Source organism: Schistocerca cancellata, chromosome 8 (assembly GCF_023864275.1).
Source record: "Schistocerca cancellata isolate TAMUIC-IGC-003103 chromosome 8, iqSchCanc2.1, whole genome shotgun sequence".
In the NCBI taxonomy this organism is placed as follows: domain Eukaryota; kingdom Metazoa; phylum Arthropoda; class Insecta; order Orthoptera; family Acrididae; genus Schistocerca; species Schistocerca cancellata.
Window position 1 is genome coordinate 233,558,600 of NC_064633.1, and position 25,852 is coordinate 233,584,451.

The 25,852-nt window shown below is 40.8% G+C and overlaps 1 protein-coding gene across 1 annotated transcript in view; it reads right to left on the minus strand.

Moving 5' to 3' along the window:
• Positions 1 to 8,948: 8,948 nt before the first annotated feature.
• LOC126095484 (mucin-3A) overlaps positions 8,949 to 25,852 on the minus strand; it is a 794,250-nt gene continuing 777,346 nt past the window's right edge. The window contains exons 18-20 of the mRNA XM_049910274.1: positions 24,260 to 24,521; positions 22,061 to 22,423; positions 8,949 to 16,155 (exon numbers count right to left, since the gene is read on the minus strand). Of these exons, the coding sequence (XP_049766231.1) occupies positions 15,913 to 16,155; positions 22,061 to 22,423; positions 24,260 to 24,521 (868 nt within the window). The 3' untranslated portion in view covers positions 8,949 to 15,912. The remainder of the gene's footprint in view (positions 16,156 to 22,060; positions 22,424 to 24,259; positions 24,522 to 25,852) is intronic.

The window sequence follows — 25,852 nt, forward strand, 5'->3', positions numbered from 1 at the left end:
GTAACAAATTATTTTTATTTTAAAAAATTTATAATGTTTCATTATTATTTTGGGCATGCACCCTGAGCACTCACATTCTCACCCTAGCAACCACAGCTGCATGCATCACTACTTATTCTTTTCTCAGAGTGTCAAATAACAAGTCATTTCATCGACAGTGTCATAGAGTGATGCCCCAATGTGAATAAATCTATGGGTATTTATCAAGTGACTTGTTTCTATGATTGTCGAATAATAATGTTTGTGTGTGTGTGTGTGTGTGTGTGTGTGTGTGTGTGTGTGTGTGTGTGTGTATGTGTGTGTGTGCACTTGCTGATAGACTGATTTTTCTTCTAAGATGGTTGAATGATGATTTACCAGTTACACAGTTCACTGCTACAGTGCCACAGGGCCAATGACCCATTGGAAACAATTACATAGATATATTAATCACACCATTCCAAAATCCTGAAAATGACGCTGGTAAGTAATATATCTATATATCTTTATTCATGTGCTTCTATCCTTGCCAAGTGCTGTTGTTTTTACAAATGTGCGTATATACTTAACAAGTGCTGATGTTTTTTTCTAGTGTGATAAACACCCTCAACACAGGGCAGATAACACATTATTAGCTGCTACAGTCTGTTGAACCCGCTCCTACTGTCACAGGACTCTGTGTTGCATCATTACTTAAGACCTGACACCAGTTGTGTACACACGCTAGAGAATAAACTCGAGGGAGATGTACACCACTGACTGATTCAGCTGAGACTGAGTTCTTCCATAATTCTCTCTCTCTCTCTCAAAACTTCACATGTACATATAAACTCTTGTGCTGTCTTAAAAATGAAGAATGATTTCGGCCTGCCATCCTTAATGATGGCATCTCCTGCACTGATGGCGTCCACTCCACCGACTTCATTGCCAGTGGCTGTGCCAGTGCACAGGATTTCGTGAGCACAGTGATGGCAGCAGTAACACATCCTGCTACTGGATCCTCATGAGAAGCTGTATCATCAATTTCCACATCAGCACCACCCATACCCAAAGCATTGTGAGCTAGGCCAACACTTTGGCCTTAGTATCTAGATAGAATTATGGGAGCTTTAGTGATGATCATCTATCAGCTACGACAGCCTCTCTACCCAACCTGTTAGTGATGTGGTTGGTCAGGTATGTTCTTCCATAATTTATAGTTCTCAGTAATTTGAAGTGCACTAAAGGATAGGATACAATTACATTTCATTGGTGTGTCAGGTATCATGTTCGGATGTTTTCTCTAAACATGTGCTTATTTGGATTGGAAAGAGAATTTCCCAAGATTATAAACAATCCACAGTGTCCCACCATTAAGTGCAGTGCTACACTATGCAGAAAGTTCACTCTCCCACAACAGGAGTGTCTCCAAAAACTCCATTGTACATACATAGTGTGAGAGTGGCATGATATTATGGGCACCTCAATTGTTGAGTGTTTCGAGAAATCTTCCTTGAGAACGGTACAGGCCCAATTCTCTGAATTTCAAGAAAGAGATTCCAGGAAACCTCTGGTAGAATCCTACATTTGGATGTTCATGTGCATATGTTTCATCCAGTATATGTCAGGACTTCCGATATCCCTCTTTCAGGGATATAGGTGGAAAATGAGGATGACTGTTGCTCTACATTGTCACACTGGATTATAAGAAGAATCATATCATATATCCCAGTCATAAGCGTTGACACTATTCATGGATTTTATAAGCTTCATGTTATTGACTTCCCAATGGGTCTCCATGATGTTGGTAAAATGAGGTGTGATATATTTACGGCCTGGATGAATGCAAGTCAGGGTATTGGGCCCATCACTTCTCCCACTTCACCGGCTGATGGCAGAAATATGTAGAACTGTTGTCAACCTTTCAATGAAAAAGCTATACTACTGCTGCATCAAAAATCATGTCCCAAAATATATCCTCCCAACTGTCAAAACACAAATATGTGTACAATATTTGCCCTAGATGCCTGAACCTATTTACTAATAACAAGCGATTGATAAAGAGTCTAGTGGATTGCTCTACACAGGACCCAGTTTTTGGTGAATAAGTTCTTAATGTTTCTTTTCTCCACATGTACATTCTTGCTGTATGTGCTGACTTTGAGTGCCTTCTAGCTAATGTGGTGTGTTATTAAGCTGATTTACTGATTCACAAACCACTCTCAGAGGACGACATGTATCATTTGTGGCTGCATATTGGGTTGTTGACACACTCTGGAGTCATAATTATTTTGGATAATTAACTGGGGAAGAACCTGTGAGATGGTTGGTCTCTGAGCTTGAAGATTTTTCAAGAGAAGTTGATATGATTTACCACACCAATGTTGCTATGACCCACATATGGGGAGATCAACAACTATATACCATTAACTAATAAATTTCAAACGCCTTGAAGGGATCACTGCCACCTAACTGGCGAATTCCGCAGTGGTGCAAACATTTTATCCAGTATGAATTGCTAGCTACCGTGACACATACCATTTATCATGCACCATATGCATGAGTATCACTCTCATTTTCCTGTTGAGCTACTGGCCGATTTCTGCATGTACAGTGATCAGATCAGTGTTCTGCTTGACAGAAAAGAGAAATATATTTAGTTTCCAAAGAATCGTCAAGAATATTACGCTATACTTTTTGGATTCACTAAGATCCACACAGGCACTACTTCAGAACCTTGCCATGGCAGAAGAATATGCATCTAACTCAAGCTGCACATCTCAACGGTGCTAAGTTTCAGTCCATAAGGAAGGAAGGGGTCATACTACAGGATTCAATGAAGAACGAAACCATATTAACAAATATAACTGCATTTTCCATTAAACGTAAAGGCAATGTCATAACTGATGTGGTGTATGGGCATAAGGTGAGTATCTGGCAGGAATTGAACGTCTGTAATTTGGCAGAGTATGCAAGCCCTGGTATGCAGATGTATGCTTATTAAATGATTTATGAATGGAAGCAGTGATTGAATCCTGCATTTTGGAAAGCTATGCCAGGTCTTTTGAGGGATACCTTGTTCGGACACACATGTCGACATTGAGCTCTTAAACGATGTCGACATGCTTCTGTTTCTGGAACAGGGAGTACATAAGGGACTTTGCCAATGTGTGCATAGGCACATCAAGGCAAATAATCCATGAATGAGTGAACAGTTTAATAAAACACTTCACAATGCATTCTCGTCATGTACATGGATGTATACAATTTATATTGTCTTCTGTGCAACAATCTCTATTTGGTGGAAGGTTTCTATGGTAGTCTAATGAAGAAGCAATAAGATTGAGGGAAACCTCATCTATGAGAGCAGTTCTGATGCAGGACGTGTTTTGGAGGTAGACTTAACATATCTAATATTTTGTGTGTCATTTGCCACTATGTCCACAGTATGGAGGTCCACAAATCGGATCCCACACAAGCTGTTAACAATTCCAGAAGAAAAAAAAAAAACAAGGAATTGTACCTTATCGAAACCCACACCATGTCTTAAGTTGAAGTTGCAATTCGATAGTGTCAACCATGCAAATTCCTTCAAGCTGTGCTGTTGGTTGAAGGAATAGATACTTATAAGAGGACTTATGTGTGGTTTTCAGGAGGCCTTTATAAATTAATAAGCAATGTAGTTTTGGCCAAAACTATGGAGAATGTTACAGACCACACATAATTCGTTTTTTCACTCACTGGGACCGATTTTATGACGTGAGAGAACATATTGCCAGGTCAAATTTTAATTCTGCAGTAGTCAGGCCTTGTTTAGTGTCGCTAGTACTCACTGCAGAGTGTCACTCTGCATAGTGATAAGTATAGATTTATAAGTGAAATCAATGAAGTAATTGACAATGTTTAATTTTAATGTGATCTTATAAAGCTATGTATTCTCTAAAGTTCCTCTGAAATTGTTAAGTTTCCAAATACGGTACATTTACTTGTGGATATGAAAAACGTGTATAATAATATCGTATACAGAATGAAAGGCATTCATTGGTTACAACAGTTCTTCAGCTCACACAGTTCAGTCACAATCTCCCGTTTTCAAACATTCTGAACAAATAACACTTGCATGTTCCAAATCCAGACATTTACTACATTTACAGGAGCTGTATCTGGTAGGTCTATTCTTTCTGCTATCACAGTATGCACAACATCCTATCTGTTTGTTAGGATGTTCGTGGACCTTATTTTTGCTTCAATTTAGAAAATTTCTTAACTCCATGAAGGAATAATAGACGGTATGTTACTTGTTCCGTAACAAGCTCGTAAGATTAACGGCGCAAAAAATCTCTTCGTGGAATGCTTCTATCTTGGTTGTTACCAGCATGAATCACTAAAGAACTGATGCCTCCAACATCAAGTAACGAATAGAATATGACCCTAGGCCATCGACGAGTTTGTGATGTGCAGTTGTAGACGGTACACAAACTGTCATACATGTCTACACCACCTTTCGTCTTCTTATAGATGATCGTCACTTCTGCTTTGCCGGTCTCTTAGTCAACACTGTCATCATGGCGAAGACCAGATATCAGTACAGCATTTTTGCCTTTCTTCGGAATATATGACACAAGAGTACAAGATTTTCTGAAGGCAAACGTATTTGAAACGACTTGACACTTACCTGTCTTCGCGAATTCTAGTGGCAGTTCCTTTTCGTGTCTTCGTATGGTTCCTAAGTTAGCCGAAAATCATTTTTCATTGTTTCATCCAACTGAAGAATCGTAAATCAATTATCAACTGTGATATTCCTGCCAGTTCATTTGATGGAGGTGTACAGTCTCTGAACTGCAGCAGCTGGAGTATTACTTACATAACATGGCACCGCTGGTTGTGTTCCAACATACACTTCCATGTCAACAGTATAAGACACCATGCAACACGAAGAGAAATATTTTTGTTCCATATTTGTTTGGCTTGCTGGGTATGTACTGTCTAAACCGACAATTCCTCGAAATGCCTATAACTTCTCACGGATTTTGAGGTATTTGATGGGAGTGTATGCTGTTTCCAATTCTGGACAAAAATGTCAAAAATATTTCTTATACGAGCTAACCTGTCATATTTCAGTCTTTCTTCTCTTGTTAATTTGTTGTCAAATCACAGATATCTGAGAAGGAAGCGAAGTACAGTGACATGGTGAGACTCAAAGTTTCTACTAATACGCCGTCAGTCTTACACTGATCACCTGCATTTAGGTGGTTAGCCTCCATCATTCCAGTAAAATACAGTAAATGTATTAAAGCTTGAAATTCCGTTGCACTCAGAGCGTTGCAATACCTGTCTCTGGAAAATTTACTTGTCTGTGGTTTGTTAAACAGGTTCCTGTTTTCTATTATTGTGCTGGTAATACCATCAGTAAAAAAATGCTTCAAAATTTCATTTGGCGTCTTCAGTTTTTTTAGAGTAAGCTCTACACCCGAGAGGTGGCTTATTATATTTTCGGACCTGGTTCTAACATTTGTTTGGAGGTACATGTTTATTCAGTTTTACAACCTGATCTTTTCCAGTATACACTAGAGCGTCTGCGATATTGTCAACAGAGTCTACACCATCAGACCCCTCTTGTCCTGTATCAGTGTTTTCAGGATGCTCCTCTATCTCATCTATAGTTTTTTCATGTTCATCAGAGTCATCTTCATGATCACTCTCTGCCATAACCTCAGCAAGGAACTTTCAAATTCTTTGGAACTCTCTTCCATATGCATCAGAAAAAAAAAACTAAACTGAACCAACCAAAACAATGTAATCAATAGAAGGTAACGCTGCAATAAATTAACAATTATACAGCAATAATGGCTTACCTTTTATTATTACTCCTAAAGCCAACATCACAAATCACATGGAACGCCGTTGCTCACGTGGAACTCTGAGTCTGCTATTGTAGACTGTTCTACCACGACTGCTCCAGTCCAAACCAACCAAAGAAGTAACATAGTACTGCTGATTGTAGCAAGATGCACGGGTAATGTGAGTCGTAAGTTCAACGAGATTAAAAGGAAACAAAAAATTCATCGGTGCAGGTTGTCAGTCTGCTCATGAATACTGCAGGATTAACCATAACATAATCTTCAATAAAGAATTCATCATTCTGGAAATGATGAATCTTTCCACAGAGTTCACGAAACCTGTTTATATGTATGTATGTTAGTCCTATCTCAACTACAAATTCATTGTTTTCGCTACGAGTTTGCGAAAACTGCTTAAGGAGGTGCCATTACAATGCATTTAACTCATCATTTGAGTGATAGAATGGATGTATGTGACATATATACAGTAAAAATGTGTATGTGTGTGTGTGTGTGTGTGAGAGAGAGAGAGAGAGAGAGAGAGAGAGACAGAGAGACAGAGAGAGACAGAGAGAGAGAGAGAGAGAGAGAGAGGGAGGGAGAGGAAGGGAGGGAGAGGGAGGGATGTTGAATCTGAACACTAAGTGTGTGGGAGCATATAAGTACTGTCTATGCTGGTTAGAGTGCACAGTATGTTGTTTGAGAGCACACAGTGCATATTTTTTGCACATTGTGTGTGAGTTAGTGAAGCTCTTTTCCTGTGCTGGCCATGAAAATCAGTATTTTATTTGTTTTTAAGTTATGTCTCCCAGGCAGACTGTAAGCACTTGAAACGCCCCCTTTGGAAAATTATGAATGACTGTGCTGGAAAACCTCTCACGTTATTTGATTTTCAAACAGCTGAGCAAAACTGAACGTACTCAAACATTTCTCTCGTTACTTATTCTGATCATCACTAAACTGACACATAATATTTTTTAGCGTAACACAATCTGACTTTCAATAATCCCTACAAAATAATGGCCTGACTAACAATAACCTGTACCTTTCATGAATCACATACTTCACAAAAATCTTCCTTAGTTGAACTACTGTAATACAGCGAGCGCCAATACTGCCAGCTAAATAAAAGATTCTAACTACTGAAGGCACCAACTAATGATAGGCATAGTTAGCAAATGAAATATTTTGATAGAAAACAAACAATGTATTTACCTTAATAGTGTTCAAAAGTCATCGTATGTATATATCTGTCAATTCACGACATCCATCTTTACAAATTTCCTTTCTTCTGGTGGACACACGTCCACATCGTCTGCTAATAGCAATCTCTCACTCTGGCATCTCTCACTCCACATCCACCACTGCTGGCGGCTCACCTCCAACTGAGCAAAGCTACGCGCTGTTCCCATTCAACAACCCAACACTACACAAGCGAATATTCCAACAATGAGTCCAACCAGCCTCAGACTGCACACAGCACAGTCAGTGATTTTCATACAGAGCGCTACGTGGCGTTACCAACATAAAAACGTAAACAGCCTACTTACACATTCAGTGGTGTCAACTGCCTGACACATTAAAAATATTGAGCCATTGGAAGCTGTGCAAATTAAGTGCATCAGCATCAGAGATTTGACACTGTAAAAATTGTACTAAAACATTGAAAACTTTGCTATGACTAAGCCAAACTTTGAAAACTTAAAAGTGCTTCAGTTGTGAAAGAGCATAGTAACCTGTGGGACTTATTACGCAGATATTTTGGTATACTGTTAAATTTTGTTTGCATCCTATAGTCAGTATTTGCACATTGCCTTCTGTAAAAACATGTAATTATTAAACGAGCTGTAAAACATGTATGAGCTTGTGAAACATACATCTTAAAAAACGTGTTATTAGCTGAAATGCAAAGTGTCTGATATCCATTTTGAAAACAAAGGACAAGTAAATCTAATTTTTTAACCTCTAGTCACACGTTTATCTTTCCACATCAGCAAAGTGAAATAATTGTTTACAACATGAGAGATCATACTATGGACAGACACACCTGCATTACACATGTCTTTTTTTTGTGAAAACAAACGCTTTAAAAGTGTTGCTGTTTTCAATTTTTTACCACTTACAATGGACGGATGCAGCTGTATTGCACGTGTCTTTTATATGACAAGAAATACATTTACACTTAATTAAAAGTGTTCTTGGTTTGAGATATGATTGCCAAGCGCTGACCTCACTTCAAACCATACAGTGAAGCAGACTTGGCACTACCTCTGCTGCTGATTTACTCTTGTCGGTCCTCACAGTTTGGACCCTGACTCTTCTTTTTTTCTCCAGTACAGTTTTCTCTATTCTTTCTTCTTTGTCATGTTATTTCTAACGCAACTGGCCTCAATTTTAGTTTTTATCGACATAAGGTTTCTATAAAATTACTTATATTCTCCATTTTTCCCGTTTCTACTTATCTTACAGAGACATGTGTTGTGCAGTGTTACTAGTTTTTTGTCGTTTGCCTGTGTAGTAGTGACTGAATTGCGTACTGACAGAGATATTCTAGTTTTATACCTTTGTTAGAGGAATTTATATTTTGCTTTCAGCCAGAATTGTTGTATTGTCTGATTCAGTGAGTTTACAGTGTCACCTAAATATTGAAGTTGATTAACTTTCTCAGTTTACATTCTGTGATACAAGCGAGGTGGTTATTGGATTGCAAGGAAGTCGAATTATATTAAACTGGAATCCGATATTCTCTGCAATCTTATTTTTCAACTGGCAGACCTTTCTTCTGTCTTTACATGTTCTTTGGTGAAACTGGTAGCGTTGATCTACTGAGAAGAGCGAGTTGTATTGATTTCCTTATATTCATCGAATAACGACATGCTGTTTTATAATTCATTTTGACTAAAAGTACATGATTTATTTTTAAAAAATACTTTCCGTATTACAAGAGAAGAGTGAAGTCTCATTCCGCAGTACTAAAAATATAGCAGAGAATGTAAGCCTGGCAGTATATTGAAATTAATATCATATCTGACATAACTGTGTATTATTCAGAAATGGAATACAAAAGCTACGTATTTTGTTTGTGGAACTACTCACATTTAATGAATTCATTTGTGGAGTGGGACAGGAATTTAAAAATTAACAACAAAATCATATTGCTAATACTGATTTATTACGTATATTACAAAAATACATTATTTACAGTTTAATAATGAGATGAACATTCCATAACTATGGTTCATGTTGCAACACAGCATTCCATACGTAATTCGGAGTGTTGTGCATTTATATACGTTTTCTCAACACAAGAGACTTCACACGAATGATGCGAAATATGAGCTAATGATTTCCTTTAACGTTCGATCACATACAAGTCATTTCATTTTTTTTTAATTTATTACGTTTATTATACTAGTGAGGGTGGTCCACATTGTACGTTACACAGTAATACTATGAACATGATGGTTTAGCAATAAATATGGTGATGGTACGAGAGTCTCATTGGCAGAATACTGGTAACAGAGAATATCATGAAATACCCTAAGCTACTATTTGATTTGGTTACGAGTACAGGGGCCGATGAAAGTAACGGCACCTTTCTTTTTTATCCATCTCTTGACGCAGGTGAATAAATGGAATAGGGGAGTGAACAAGGCAAGGCGTGAGACTTTGCGCTCTACCTTTGAGCAGCGCTGAGGCCTCTGTGCTGCCGTAGCGTGGAGCGATCCCTGGGGCCGCGTTACGGCTTTAACGCCGAGCTATTTCATCTGTAGCACCCCCACCTCCCACCCCTCCACCAGGCCATACCCCACCCCGAAATTGGCTCCGCAGGAAGGATAAGCGGCAGTCCACACGTGTGGTGGGGCAGCGGCAGACACCGCTCGGAACCATACAGCTACTGGGGCGCTCTAGCGGAGACAAAGCGAAAGACTGCTGCAAAGAGCACCTCCTCCTCTTCCCGTTACTTTTTCTTGCTATTTGCAGGACAGGCGAAGAGTTATCGCTCTGCCTACTTCAATACGGCTAGGAAGAGATTCGTTGAGCTGTAGGGACGTAACTCATATCAGTATCTTCAGCCTTAATGTTTTGTTTCTTACAACGAATATCGTTGTCAGTAGGACAAGAAAAGTTTATTCTGTCCATTCAATATCATCTTTTTCACAGCCCTTTTCTGATTCACCTACTGACGTAAAATTGAAGGGTAGTAGTAGAAAAATGACGAAATGACATGGAGCTACAATAAGACATCCAGTGCTAACATATTTAATTTACCAAATTCAGAATCTTAACAGTCAAAGTAATCTACAAATACCAGCATAGCACTACAAAAGTAGCTATGTGATGGCTTCCGTGAGAAACAAAATAAGGTCCAAAATTGTAATGAATGGAGCGGCATCAAGCAAGCAACTAAGTCTAAGGATGCAATGTATCACATAGAATGAAATTAATTTTCGACGGAGGCAGAGAAATTTTTCTTGAAAATTATTAAATAAAGCTTAAAAAGATAGAAAGCAAAGAGACACTTATAAGTTTTTACAAAATACTGCTATACCCATCTGCTATGAAGAGAAACGAAACCTAGATAACAAGACAAAAACATACACTTATCATTTGGATTTTGTAAATGAGTTTTTATCAATGTATAGAAGAATAGTCATGCCAATATCGAAAGGGAAATACAGAAATAAGAGCAGAATTGGGATTAATGTCTTGAAATGAAAAAAAACCATGAGAACACAGAAGTAAATGGAAAGAGCACATTGGCAGGGTGGAGCACTACAACAAATACTATACAAATGAAAATCAACAGGACAAGGTAATACTAGGCGATCTGACGCAAGACAGAGGGACGTTGACTAATTTCTGTGAGTAAGCCAAGTCTAATGTGTGCAGAAGATGACGATGATGATAGTAATTAAATTCACGGCGTATTTTTTCAGACCTTTATAAGATTAAGTTTCCTTGTTAAATAAATGGCTAGATACATAACCGTTCGTTGGTACTGTATGTGGTAGTGTAAAAACTGAGATAAAATGCTTTTGTTTACTTACATTCATGGTGTAGTTGCTACAGTACTAATCATGATAGGGAACTCGATTTTGTGTCGAGATAAATGAATAAGTATTCTTCTAAATAGGAAAATTGATATACAGTTCACATAGCGGACGATTCTAATAAGAAACTGAGTGTAGAATATGAGTTAAGTGTTTACAAAATATTATTAAGATGAAGAGTAGTCGGGAGGACACCGGCAAATAATGAAATTACAATTGAAGGAAAAGCAGTTAAAAAGAAAAAGGAAAAAAAGAGAGAGAAAAGTTTATCTTGTCTGTTCAAGCAACGAAGTCGAAGCGAGAGAGACTTCCAACTCAGACTGCACAGCTGAATGAAGTTTCGTTCGACACAACAATGTACATGTTTTATATGTGGGCTTTTACATCTACAGTACCCTGCGTAGCTCAAACATGAGCCATTGGAAGAGGTGACAAGAAGAAAATGGTAACATTTGAAATATAATGTTACAGATTTATCTTAGAAATTACGTAAGGAGGTGAAATTACTAATTGACACAATGAGTAGGTACTGGAAAGAAATAATACTGGGTGTACTAGGTCTGTAAGACTGAAAATATTAGCACAAGATAGAAACTTCTAACAGAAAATTGTGGAAAGACGCGAGAAATGTGGCAATTCTTCTGCAATTATTATCACGAAAATCAGTGGACAACGAATTAGCATAGCAAATGACTCATCCATATTCTTTCTGTGTTCTAAACTGATGCTTTATCAAATAGATATTATAATAATATCAGACGTTTCGGCAAACCTGGAAGTATGTGGCCACAAATCTCGTGGCAAAAGTTCCTTAACAAACTTCTAAGAAAGAGAAACAACGGAAAAATCGATGCGAGAACAGTAACAGTTAAGAAGACACCCTGTTCGCATGCTAAGGAAACCAGCTTCCAGCTTTCGCTGGAGGAGGGGAGTGCGCCATTTCGCACTGGCTGGGTCTCACCTGCGCCAGACAATTTGGATGCCGAGACTCGATTTACAGCCTGTCGGCGAAGGCACCATTAATTCGGGTCGGCTGTCCGCGCCCCAGACGGCTGTTTGCGTCGCGTCTGGCTCATTAGACGGGGCAGACGGCTGGTCTAGACCTCACTGAGGCGCTGCTCGCTTCCCAGCGGCAGTCGGCATTCCGTGCGAGGTGCAGCATTCAAAGGCAAATGACACTTGAACAATTGGAAGAAAGTGGTTCAGTGCGAAATTACATTCCTCAAGATCACAGATGATTTCCCTCAGATTGGAGTAGTCGGGTCCATTAGATGGCAGTACTTGTGATGACCCCGTAACAAAACGGAGCACCAGATACGATTTTTCACAGAGCAGCGAACAGAAGAGGAGATTCAACTTCACTTCTGTCAGATACAGGGGCCGATAGTGTACGGAGGGCAGCTAAATTAAGTAATGCTTCAAAGCACGACATGAAGATTGATACAAGTTCAACCATTTATACCCTGGTAAAATCTGGACTTATTAAATTAGTTTATACAGGATCAAGCAAAGATATTCTACAATTTCCTGTAATGTAGTTTTTGCTAGATTCTGGAAGTAATACAGGAAGATTATTGTTGCAAAACGCATATCCGTCCACATCTTTAGCAGCCCAGCTGCCACGGAAAGTTTTTATAATAAAGTTGAAGCAATACTTAGAGATCTGTATACATATAGCTACACAAAAAGACGATTTACATAAATAAATAAAACTATATAATAAGGCAATTATATAGCTTTTCGTCTACTCTTTTTCATCTTCATCTTGACGTGGTGTTGGTTAAAAGTTTAGTACAGGAATAATTTTGCTTAGGCCTTCACATTTTTAGATGATCAAGTTCTGAAAGCACAGCAGGTTATGGAAACGTATTAATGAGAAAAAGGTTTGAGACAGCTTTACTGTATGCCACCAGTCTTGTTCAATTTATATGTAGAAATGACTCTCCTGAAGCAAGAGAATAGCTATGGAGGAAGGGAATCAATGTTGATCATGTACAGGGTGTCCTCAGTAAGTTTTTCTGATGATCAGACTAGTCTAGCTCGTGTTGAATACAATCTTTTGAATGTGATACGATGTTCATACCATGAACATGGCAAATGGGAACTACAGTTCGCTCTAACAAAAACAGAGTATCTTGTAGTCATTAGTGTCACTAGATTTCAAGTGCACATCAATGACGGGAAGTTGTGAGACGACTAGATAAGATTCAATATCTAGGAGCATACATTGACAAAAGAGGATTGGGTAATACAGAAGTAAAAACAGAGAATATATCAAACGAGAAAAATACTAAGGTATATGAGCTCTTTTTGCTGGAAATAGAATATTTACAACAACAATAAAAAAAGAGTAGTTAGGCTAATGGTTGAGTCTGTCCTGTAGTGTGGATCAAAACAATGGGTTGTGCATAGCTGTGGAAATTGATTATCTACGAAGGAACACGAGAATGTGAAGAAAAATGCTAATTAAGAAATAAGAACTAGAATCAGGACGAATGGTAGATGGGGTTGAATTAAACTCGTGAAACTGATAGTAGTATTTGTTGAGAACGCTAGACTACCGGTCCCGATTTTTGGAATGGAAACCATCTGGCAGATGGAAATGCAGCAGATCTCGACGATTTGGAAAGACCACTTCAACGAAATAATGGAGCATCGCAGCGTATCCAAGATGAATGCTCTAAACAGAGAGGCATGGTGAAAGTAATAGAAATGGAGTAATTTTTTTTTAAAGTGAGCTTTGTATTAATTAATCTCGCGTAGTGGTAATAATAAAACTAAGTAGAAGAAGAATAAGAAGAGGTAATAAAGAAATAATGGGATACAGGTTCTAGCGCTTTATAGTAGAAGAACAAAAACGTCACCAGGTGTCATGGAGTCTTGGAACGTTAGGAGCAGCAGAGCCATCTAGCGGCGTGGCGCGCAGTGCTACTGTGCGGTGGTGCGGAAGGCGCACGGTCGCCCCTTTTGCGGCTGCCCGCAGCGCACGGAGTGGCCGCAGCGCGACAATGGCCGGTAGTTAGCACGCCTGAGGTCTGGGGTCGCACCATTGTGGCCGCTCTCTTTTTTGCGGGCGCCGAGAGGCAGCCTCTTTAGCACCCCGCCTGACGACCGGCTCTCCGGCGCTCGCATTGTGTCTCCACTCCCCCCAAACACGAAAAAGCGCTAACACGGATTAAGGAAATCCGTTATGCGGTCCGGCCGGGGCGTGCCTCGGGTCGGCGTGCCATTTCTTGCTCCAGTGGTTACCGCCGGCCGCAGTCCACACGCGCCGATTGTCCCGCGACCTGTCTGCAGATGGTATCGCTTCCATCCGGCCGCGGCGTCAACCAAACAATAGGCGGGGGTCACCAAAATTTTTCGACGCGTGAAAGTGGAAGGAGGCTTGCGGCCGATAACGGATACCGAGCACAAGTAAGGACACTGCGTCGGAATGACCTCCAGGAAAATGACCCATTGTCCCACTTTCTTCTGATGAAAATTCGCGACATAACTAGCAGTCTTTCACTTGTTCCGCGCGTTCAAGGTGAGGACGTGCCCATTCGCCGCGCGCCGCCCCACCCTCGCGAGCGGCGGAGTTCTGACGTGAACTCTCGACCGGCCCGTTAACCTGGCATTATCGCGCAGCACGTTCACCTTGTAGGCCTCTCCGTTACATGAAAGCGACGGAAGTACTTAATACCAAGTTGCTGGCATCTGGCACTCTGGTATTTCCCACTGAAACCAATCAATGGTAGAGTACAGACCCAAACGATTGCAGCCCCACAAGACCCCTCTCACGCCATAAAAGAATATTTTAGCCTTTTCCCAAAATATTCGTAGTATCAAGGCCACAGCTGTGACCCTACTTCAACAAGCTATACTATTCGTAAATATCAACCTTCTGCAACAAATTGATTAGCCTCTTTCTACATTGGACCTCTATTATTGACATTTCCCAATGAACCTACTCGGCATGGGAGTATATATTACGTGCAAGCACTCAATATTTTTACAATTGTGACCACACTTTTCAATATATCTGTCTTAGAAAGCATGAACGAGCCACACGGTGCACTACAGCTGTGGGAGACAGATTTTTTGGGAATCTCAGGTCCATCACTAACGACAGCACAGAGATGGTAATGGTTTAAAACGGATTTTGATGTCCTTTACTCACAACGGCCGAGAAACGTCATGTGATACGACAAAGTGACAACATTTCGAGCACAAACTTTTCACGTAGGCACTCTCATATTTCCCACAGCTGACTAAGACATTCGTATGCAGCTACTGTGGTAAATAACTGCCTCTTTGCTACTCGTAAAGTTCACTGTTCTTGCTGGTTATGACTACGACTACCAAGTATAATACCACTTTTAATCCCACACAAAGGCGTTTCCAGCCTAAATTAGTTGGTTCATAGCGTCATCAGCACAATACTGTAGATTTATAAAGTATTTGTGGATTTACAACTACTTTGACAATTTACGGACTTCACCCCAAAATGTCACTAAGACTGGAGGTTAGAAAACCACGTGACTTGTAGCGTGATCTTAAATATTACCTAAGATCCACAAGAAGTTCATATCACTTGTATATACACTCATAAATGCGTTCACCGTTTAAGTTTCGGAGCGCAGAAACTGAAGAGCATCTATGTCCACCGATGACACTCAAGTGAAGAAAGTACGTATGATTCGATGCTGAAGATTCGTTGCTTCACAACCTAACTCACATTTGGTTTGGTACGCAGCGATAACGTTTATCGTTCGAACGTATGGTTGTGCGGAGCCAGAACACTGGCCGAGCACGGTAGAGTAAGGTTGAACAGGTAACTGCGGACGTATTTCGGGTTGACAGAAAGCGTACACTGTTGAATGTCCGTCTTCGCAGACACATCACTTGACCGCGACACTGTGAGAGGGATGCAGCGATGTGACGGCACGTCTTTTGAGCAAGCGCTGTGTGTCGCGGTGGGCGGCTGCGTGGTGTGTCCTGCGATACGACGAGTGTAGCGGCGACTCGAAGAGCCGCTCCAGGCATCGGGCGCCGATTTCGCCCCCGTTCTGGCTACGCGCTCAGCCGACGAACGGGAACTGCGCGTACGGCGACGGGAAGAATCCCGGGAAAGCGGCGGCAGGCGGCGCCGTTGCCTGCACGGGAACGGACGTCGTCACGTACGTCGTCAGCAGCGTCGGCACGACGCGCGTCGACGTCAGGGTCGTGTACGCTGTCTTTGCGCCGAACGTCAGTTTCAAGATCTTGCTCTCCGTCTCGGTGACCACAGTTTGCGTGACAACTGGCGTCGAGGTGACTGCGAACTGCCGAAGGAAATGGGGCGTTTGTTACGACCAAGTTGAAACGATAATAACAGAACACAAAAAGATACAAATACACTCGTATGGGCATGGGTTAGAAGGATACAGTAGGAGACTAACTTCAGTTTGTGAAAGACATCTTATGCTATTTGTCATGTACACACTGTTGTAATCCAGATATCATCATTATGTTCTATTGTATACAAGTCAAATTTCACGTCAAAAGAACCTTATTTTAATGGGCCACAACACTTTGTAAGGGTACGAGATTTTCCAGACTTTTGTAGAGAAAGCTTTTCTAAATCTATCATTTCATTGTTTGAGGGTGAAATCTCGTACCAATTTTGAATATACGAGGGTGGGCCAAATGAAAACCTTAAATTTGTAATAACATATCGAAATTTCGCGCCGTTATCCTGTAATTTGGTAAGCGTGCTACAAACAGCGTGCAGAATGGCCTGTAGGTGGCAGCATAGTGCAGATGCACACATACCGTCGCAATATCAGTATAAAGAAGGCCGCCCCGCTTGCGACTTGCACCAGGGAAGAACAGCTTCTGTTATTCGGTTTTTGTATAGTGAAGGTGTGAAACCTATTGAAACTCATCGACGAATGAAGGTTCAGTACGGTGATGCATGTTTGTCGCAGCAGCAAGTCTACGAATGGAATAGGAAGTTCGCAAATGGTATGACTTCAGTGGAAGATGCTCCTCGTCCAGGTCGGGCACAACGAACTGTGACTCCACAGAACATTGCAGCAGTTGAAGCCATAGTGAAGGAAAACCGCCGAGTGACACTGAATGGCATCGCAGCATGTTTACAGATTCTGTTCTGATGAAGAGGTAATCCACGCGGTGCATGAGTGGTTGAGCGGACTACCAAAAGAATTTTTTTCTAGCGGAATTTATGCACTTTGTAAGCGCTGGGGGACTTGCATTGAGCGCGGGGGAGATTATGTTGAAAAGTGATACAGCTTTATACCACTTCTGCAAAATAAATAGTATTTAAAAATATTTAAGGTTTTCATTTGACTCACCATCGTAAATGAACAAGCTTTATTAGCAGGAAAACTGTTCGTTTGTTTATCCAGAAAAATCGTACAGAACTTAAAAGTTTAATTATTATGTACAAGGATTTATTAACCATTTGTTACTCGCGTGATAATTTCTAACACGGTTCTCGCGGGGATGACAGGTGTCATCGACAACACAAGCGGTGTATTTGTACCCTTTGAACGGTGTGTATGAATTATTTTAGGAGTGCTTTATTTAAATCCAAATGAAATACATTTAACAGATGTGTATCTTAGTAAGATCTAGACTAGGTGAAAAATATTTTTGGCAATTATTCGTAAATAGCTCCAATATCTTTCTGACAGCAGTTAACCTATCAGTCTCTCCACGAACAATTACATCAACGATACTATCAAACATCAGACATCTCAAGAGCAACATGAATTCATTTTCTCTCATGCATAAGTAACATTATTCAAGTCAGTTGCCATTTGATTTATCCCACAACGTCGATAAATTCTATCTAGAACACCTCAAAGATTCACACAGGTACTACAGGCCAATGAGAGCTCTGATCCCTATAATATGTCCCTTTAGCATCCCTTTCGCTATAAAAGTGGCTACGATCTTCATTTACATAAATATTAGTGCATTTGCAGTAATGCATATTATATTTTCTTCCTGGTATAGCTTCATAATGTCTATTTCTCTCTTTGTAATAGGAGCTACACGTTTGGGTCCAAGTAAATGCGTAATAATATTACTAGATCATGTCCTAGCATGGACAGTTATTTACGTTTCCTCCATTTAATGATTACATCTTTTCCTAAAGAGAATATTTATATTTCTTGGGTAAGTATTTCAGGTAAGAAGCAAATTAGCTGCAATTAGTTACAGTACACCTTAAAGTAAGCACACGAAACTTTCACTGAAGCGAGGAAAGAAATAAAGGAACATACACTTACTTTCCTTCAGTCTATAGCAGCAAAGCTCGCGCCTATGACAAGTATCCTCCAGGTCATATAAAGGTATCATAAATAATCTAACGCGCGTTACTGAAAGCCAATAAAGCCTGAAGTTGGTGGATGGAGAGATAACGGAAAGGCACCGGAAAGTACAGGAACAGTCAGACGAAACAGAACACGAAAATCATGTGGATGATGAGTGTCATTCGCGTGAAAAGGAAGCGTTTAGAAGCAAGTCTCATTTCCTACGTTGTGTTACTTGTCTGAGGTATTCCGCATGGGCTCCGTGTCGCCTCACGAGCGTTAAAGCTGTACTTGGCGTCGTGATGTGCAAAGTAATCGGATGCGACAAAGGAATACCAACCACCAGATCATAACAATAATTTAAATACAGGTCAACTGATACTTCCGTTTTTTTCATGTTTGGAAGTTTTTCACAAGGAGTTTTACCTAGATGATTAACCTCCGACTACTTTTTGTGGTTAAAGGCACAATAAAAGATTTTGTATAAGTCAGAGTTGATAAGTCGTGGTTCTGGTAGAAGCTGGGCTCTTTTGCAGACATACGAAGAATTATCAATGAGTCCGGGGCACGGAGACTTCTCGGAGTCACAGACCAGCAGTGAGGTAATTTAGAAGTTAAGTCAACCTTCTCAGCTTGGCATTTGATCAGCACACCTTAATACTACAGTGCTGTAATCGTGTCATGGCTTGTGATTATGTGTGTTTTTATGATAGGTGTCTCGTATGACGAGAGCTGTTTGGCTTTATTTAGTATACTTAATCAGCACGTCTTTTAACAAAGTCCATTATACCTTCCGCAGAAGACAATTTTAAAACTGTCAAAAACTAGGTCAACTGTTCCAATAAATCTTTCCTTGCAGCTGGTTGCCTGATTTCTTCAACTCCTCTAACCTTTACATCACTGTCCATTATAAATTCGTATTCTTCTCTCTGCAGGAGATCTCTCAAGTACTTTCATCTGCACGACAACTCAGTTGTAACTTATCACCATTGAAACATTTAGCTTCATGTACTATTTGTGTTATTGCATCTTGATTAAGAAAAATAGTAATTAATAACTTTATCTCTTCTTGGGTATGCTGAAGGTTTTATAAAACTTTTTGAAGAAAGTCTTTATTACTTTCGACTGTCCAAATCATTGTACAGAGAAGCTACAAAATTCCAGTCTGTCTTTCGAGTCTTTGCAGGAGAAATAGTTCATAGTTCAGCAAATTTCTAACAGTCTACTTATGTTTTGAATATTACCATGTGCTAAAGCACGAACTAGCTCTGTTTGGCGGACTACAAATGCAATTGCAGTAGTGCAATGTGTAAATAAACTGACTGTAACAATGGACTGTGCGGCTGGTCCCGGCGGAAGTTTGAGTCCTCGCTCGGGCACGGGTGTGTGTGTTTATCCTTAGGATAATTTAGGTTAAGTAGTGTGTAAGCTTAGGGACTGATGACCTCAGCAGTTAAGTTCCATAAGATTTCACACACATTTGAACATTTGACTGTAACAGTTAGGAGAATCTCAGTCATCAGGCTTTCATCTACTAGGAAATTTTAAGGTTTTAATGGTCTACCAGACAAATATTCTTTGCTATGATTCATGGTACCTGTTTCATATTGATCTTCGAAGAATTTGTATGAAGTCCCGTGGAACCAATGTATCTTTAAACTTCGGTTTTAAATCGTATATTGAAGTTCACGTACAGTGTCTTATTCATAAAACTTTTTTGGTGCTGAATAATTGTTAATTAAGGCTATAGCAATTTTTGATAATGAGGAATTAGTTGACACTTTACAAACTTTGGGAACTTCTACTACGTTGCATGAAGAGCACAGGCCTGAATAGAATGAGTTCGTTCATAGATTTTTCAATCTTTATTAACACAGTCATAAATGACTTCATGAACCTCAAAAGTAAGCCCAAGAGAACGTATGCATGGTATAAATGGTATCAACCTAGTGTTGGAAGCAAAGGTCTGGTAACTACTGCGTCTTCTATTTTCCTTCTTATCTTGTTAGAAGCCTCTATTGGTATTAACCTGGTCAATAATGAGTTCCGTTCTGGCTTGTTGTTTGTAATTCTTTTCCGTCTTATAACTTGCATTATTTCGATAGTGTCTATAACGTCATCTTTTCATCGCATTGATGACCGTTCCTTTTTTCAGTAGATACACATTCCCATTACCATTTTTCTTGTTCTTTCTCCGTTCTCTCACAGCACGTGTTAAAACCGTATTACCCGCTTGCTCTTTATTTATCTCCCATATCAGCTTCTTGTTCCGCACGATTCCTTCACGATTTGTTTTCATATATGTATGTACCACTAGTCTGAAGAGCCCGATAGGTCCTCCGCAGGTTTTTCCTGTCAAATATTTTAAGCTGTTGCTAATGAGAATTAGTTTACGCTGAGATTTCGCATTAACAGGCGACAAGAATTCCAAACAGAACATCAAATATTTGGAGTTTGAGGCACTTGTTTAATATCATGGAAAACATTCACCTTTTGGTATATATTTTTATTTCACTGAATGCACAATTTGTCATACTGATTTACTGAAATCTGTGTATATATTGAACGCTCCATTTCACTCTGAGCGTCTTCTTGTTATATACACATTTTTAGTTTGTGGTTGATTAATCACTGTCCTCTTGGTTCCAGTTTTTAGTCATTGTTCTCTCTAAGGGCACTATTTCTATGATAACAGAAATACAACTGCCTACTTAGCAGCTTGCACACATAAGCTGCAGTTGGTCTTTGGCCTCGCCAATCGTTCTTCTCCATCTTCTTCGGTCCGTGTTTGTTATTCAGGTACTCCCTTTGTACACATATTCCCTCTGTTCCCATGAATGCATTTCAGCCGTGGTCTTTCTCTTGGTCTTACTTGTGCTACCTTCTTCCACTATGTGTTTGATGATATGGCTTTCTCGACATATTAAGAGCCCGCCCCACTCAAGTTTAAAAATGGTTCAAATGGCTCTGAGCACTATGGGACTTAACATCTAAGGTCATCAGTCCCCTAGAACTTAGAACTACTGAAACCTAACTAACCTAAGGACATCACACACATCCATGCCCGATGCAGGATTCGAACCTGCGACCGTAGCGGTCACGCGGTTCCAAACTGAAGCGCCTAGAACCACTCGGCCACCCTACTCAAGTTCCCGTCTCTTTAATCACTGGCACAAAGTCCTTTATCTGTAAGAGTTTGTGCTAAACTGGTCCAAAAATCTGTCTCATAAGTATTCTTAAATTTAAGGAGTCTTGTTTTGAATCTATTGGGTCAGAGACCACGTCTCTGCTCCGTGTCGGACACGGGTTGTATTACAGCCCTGTTGATACTCGACTTCGTAGATCTCGATTAGAATGGACTTGAGCAGTTTCCGAGTACAATCGGTTTCGTGCTTGAATTTGTTCCATTATTTTCTGGTATGTGTTATTTTCTTTCCTTGAGTACTGCCTCAAAAAATCTGAAATCTTATACCCTGTCAAATATTTTACCATCCACATCCAAATTATCACGTGCCAGGATGTGGTTAGTAGACCATTTCCTCTATCCAAGACTTAAAGCCAGGCAAGGTGGATTTAATGAGTAAGCTAATGGAACAGGGGAGGGAGAATGACAATGATACCTGGAATTCAAAAATGGTCCAAATGGCTCTGAGCACTATGGGACTTAACTTCTGAGGTCATCAGTCCCCTAGAACTCAGAACTACTTAAACCTAACCAACCCTAGGACATCACACACATCCATGCCCGAGGCAGGATGCGAACCTGCGACCGTAGCGGTCACGCGGTTCCAGACTGAAGCGCCTAAGAACACCATGGCCACAGCGGTCGGCACCTGGAATTCCCTCCTCCAACTGCAGTATGGCGGCATTTGGAGTAGAGAATTGTACACACTGCAAGCGTCTGTACCTGTTGTTGCGGTTGCAGAGGGTTGAGCGGGTTGAACGGCGCCAGTGGGTTGAGCGGGTTGAGCGGCGGCTGCGGCGCGGGCGCTTGCGGCGCCACCGTGGCGGTGCCGTACTCGAACTCGGTCTTGCTGACGGTGGCCACGGGCCGGCGGATCGTGCTGAAGACGGTGCTCTGTCCGTCGTACACGGGCACCACGTGCGAGTCGAAGATCGTCTCGATGCGAAGAACGGGCCGCGACGTGGTCACCACCTGCGGCAGCGCCGCCGCCGCACCGGGGTTGAGATAGCGCAGCAGAGCCAGCTGCTGCAGCTGCTCCGGAGTCAGCTGCGGCTGCGGGGGCGGCGTCGGCAGCGGCTGAAGCTGCTGCTGTTAACACGGTAGGCCCCATTGGAAACTCTCACACCCACAGCGTTGCTGCTTTACGTTAGTCGAAGGAGGACAGACACATGGACGTCATAGAACAGCTGGAAACGTTTTACTTTCTGCTGAAGAATAAACTTCGCTTGTAATGAACAAATCTATCTGAAAAACTGTGGTGTGCGTACTGTAAGACCTTCAGTACACACACCATCAGATTTATTGACTTGTCGCTCTAACGATGTAGGCGAGTGTCAGCGTTATGTCTCGTGGTCTTATAGTGGCGTGTTTATCTTCTGCCGTTAGGTCAGACGATAGAAATGCCACTTGCACGCTTAGAGTAGCAGATTGACGGTGACCAACTTTAAACAGAACTTGATTAATTTTCACACACATTTATTAAAATAATAACAAGCGTAAAAATTACTTAACTTGGTTCTGGATGCTATTTACAATTGACTGTCTGAAGTTCCTTTGGTATTGGTACGTTGATCTTATTCTCACATATGTCTCTGATACTTGACAAAAGTGTCTATACATTTATCTTCACAGCTATGTAGAGGAATATGGTAATCTTACTAGGCGCAGACTGAAACTTGACTATAGACTGGTACAGACAAATGTAGAAGTCGTACAGACTGGTACAGACTAATGCAGACTGACTAATCGGAGGTCTGTACACTCGTTATAATACCTCCCGCGTTCATGTACCACTGCGCGAGTGTGATCCGCGACGAGAAAAGGTTCTACGTAAGCAGCAATCTCATTGGCTGCGTTACATATTAATACGCGGATCGGCGGAAGCAGAATTTAGTCCGTCTCTATGGCAGCGCAATCTCGTAGTGCGAAGACGGACGAGCGCTGCGCTTGCGCTGTTGTGCTTATTGGGGTGCGCTCTAATGGAAAAGTTGTGTACGCGCTGACTACGCGGAACTATGTACACGACAAAAACCATCTTGTCAAATTTCAGAGTATCTTTTTAGAAAGATAATGCTAGTAACAAGGTCATTTGCTTGGGGCTAGATCTACGGCATTTACAGGTTAGTAATTATTTATGATAATGGTTGTTCATGAGTTTCTGCTATTTTTTGATCCGATGATGGTTGTCTTTAACTGATACTTCAGGCGTCTCTGCATGGTTAATCACCGTTAATGAATCTTATAGTCCTGATATTTTGTTGTTTTTTGACCCATATATTGTGACTGAGATACACCTACTTATCGGTTTTATGTAATACGCAACGCCTTCATACACCGCGCACGCGATTTTCACATTCTCCCGCTCGCTTCTCGCAAACTTTTAATCCTACGTTTTCGCTGGAGGCGACGGTTTTCGAGTTATTCAAAAGAAACGTATTTCAAGGTTACTTTTGAACAATTTACTTAATAATTAGAAAACTACAACCTCTGGTGAAAGCGTATCCCAGGACTATATTTAACTATGTTAAATTCCCTACAAAAAGGCTGTGTTCATTCTTTCTGTAGAACTATTTGTTTGGGTGTAGCGAGTGGGAGAGTATGAAAAGCTTGGGCGCGGTATTTGAAGGCATTGCGGGTTGCATAAAACCCAGCGGTAGGGGCAGCTGAATCGCCCTGTAAGTGCAACTCTTCCTGTTAAACCAGGCTATATGTATTGCTTGTAGTTTTACTACAATTTTGGAACGTCCATTTTACCTGAAATTTTTCTTTATTCATGACGTTAGCATAACAGAAGATGGATAGCCGACTAAATATTAAAGAATTCTAAGAACACTTCCAACAGTAGCTTACAGTGTGACAGTGTTGTTTCTTAGGTGTTTATGGGTCGAGGTAGCAGAGTTAAGGTAAGAGTGGCGTGCTCACGTTGTTGGCGGCGTCGAGCAGCAGCGCGGGCGTGGGCGCCTTCTTGGGCCGCGCGTGGTCCTCGCGGCTCAGCTGTCCGTCCTGCTGGTGGTTGTCGGACAGGTCGAGCTCGAGGTGCAGCTCGGAGCCCGCCTCCTCGAGGTGCGAGCTCAGGTCGGTGAGCGCGCGGCTCGCCTCGAACTGGAAGAGGTGCGTCGGCGGCAGCGTGCGTGTCGCCGTGACGTGTCGCGTCACCTGGTACGACTGCACCAGCGTGTACCTGCTGGCAGGCCCAGTCCGTCCGTTCACCCAGCAGCTCTCTCTCATTCAGCGCACTACTCGGACTATTAATGTTGATATCCACTACTTAGCTCTATCTTGGCTCTATCTTAAAACAAAGAATTCGTTTTCAGTATTCTGTCATATCCCCTTTCTGATAATAAAACCATCATAAACGAGTAAAGATTCAGAGTCTTTTTTGTGTATTTGAGTGGTTGTTCGGGCAAACGGCCCTGATCAGTACCCACAACAACACTGCTGTGCCTTTGCCTAAGACGGTTCCATTCCTTCAGCTGTCCTTGCAGCAGTCAGTCGCGCTAATTTACAGTACATTGTGTATCTAGCAGTGTATTTTTATACTTGATGAGTTTCTTAACACATTACCTCCTAATAGGAGGTACTACCTAATAGGTAGTCGAATTAAGTCGGGTGATGCTGAGGGAATTAGATTAAGAAATGAGACACTTAAAGTAGTAAAGGAGTTTTGCTATTTGGGAAGCAAAATAACTGATGATGGTCGAAGTAGAGAGGATATAAAATGTAGACTGGCAATGGCAAGGAAAGCGTTTCTGACGAAGAGAAAGTTGTTAACATCGAGTATAGATTTAAGTGTCAGGAAATCGTTTCTGAAAGTATTTGTATGGAGTAAAGACGCAAAAAAAAAAAAAAAAAAATTGCCAGCAGACATAATAAGCTTAACAACCAATGAAATTCAGTTTAAGAGAAGCCTAAAGGATTTATTGGTGGCCAACTCCTTCAACTCCATTGATGAATTTCTCAGTAAAACCAACTGACATATATAAGTACAATATAACTTCCGCGCAATTTCAGTCCAGTAATGTGTTAATGTGTTCATTGTAAATGTGTGTGTGTGTAAGTACAATCTAACTTCTGCACCATTTCAGTGCAGTAATGTATTCATTGTAAATAAGTATTATAGAGGTTGTATTACATGTTTATTACCTTATAAATAAATAAAAAACGTTTTTATTTTAAATTCAGTGCATTAGTATTTGTAAAATGACTTTCGTATAGTGTTCATTAAAAAATGACGATCATTCCTCTTGGGACCTGTGGAATGGTACATTAGCTTATTTGCTTTAGTTGTAAATATTTGTCATGTATTGTTGTTTTTCTGACATGTTCCACATCCTGGAGGACCTCCTCACTACGGATCAATTGGAATGAAAGTAAATCTAATCTAATCTAATCTTAACGTTACAGTAGGACGAGGGAATCGAGTGCATTTGGAAGTGTCGTATGGCGGTGCAGTGCAACATCATCTATCATATTTTATTTACCGGGTGATCAAAACGTCAGTATAAATTTGAAAAC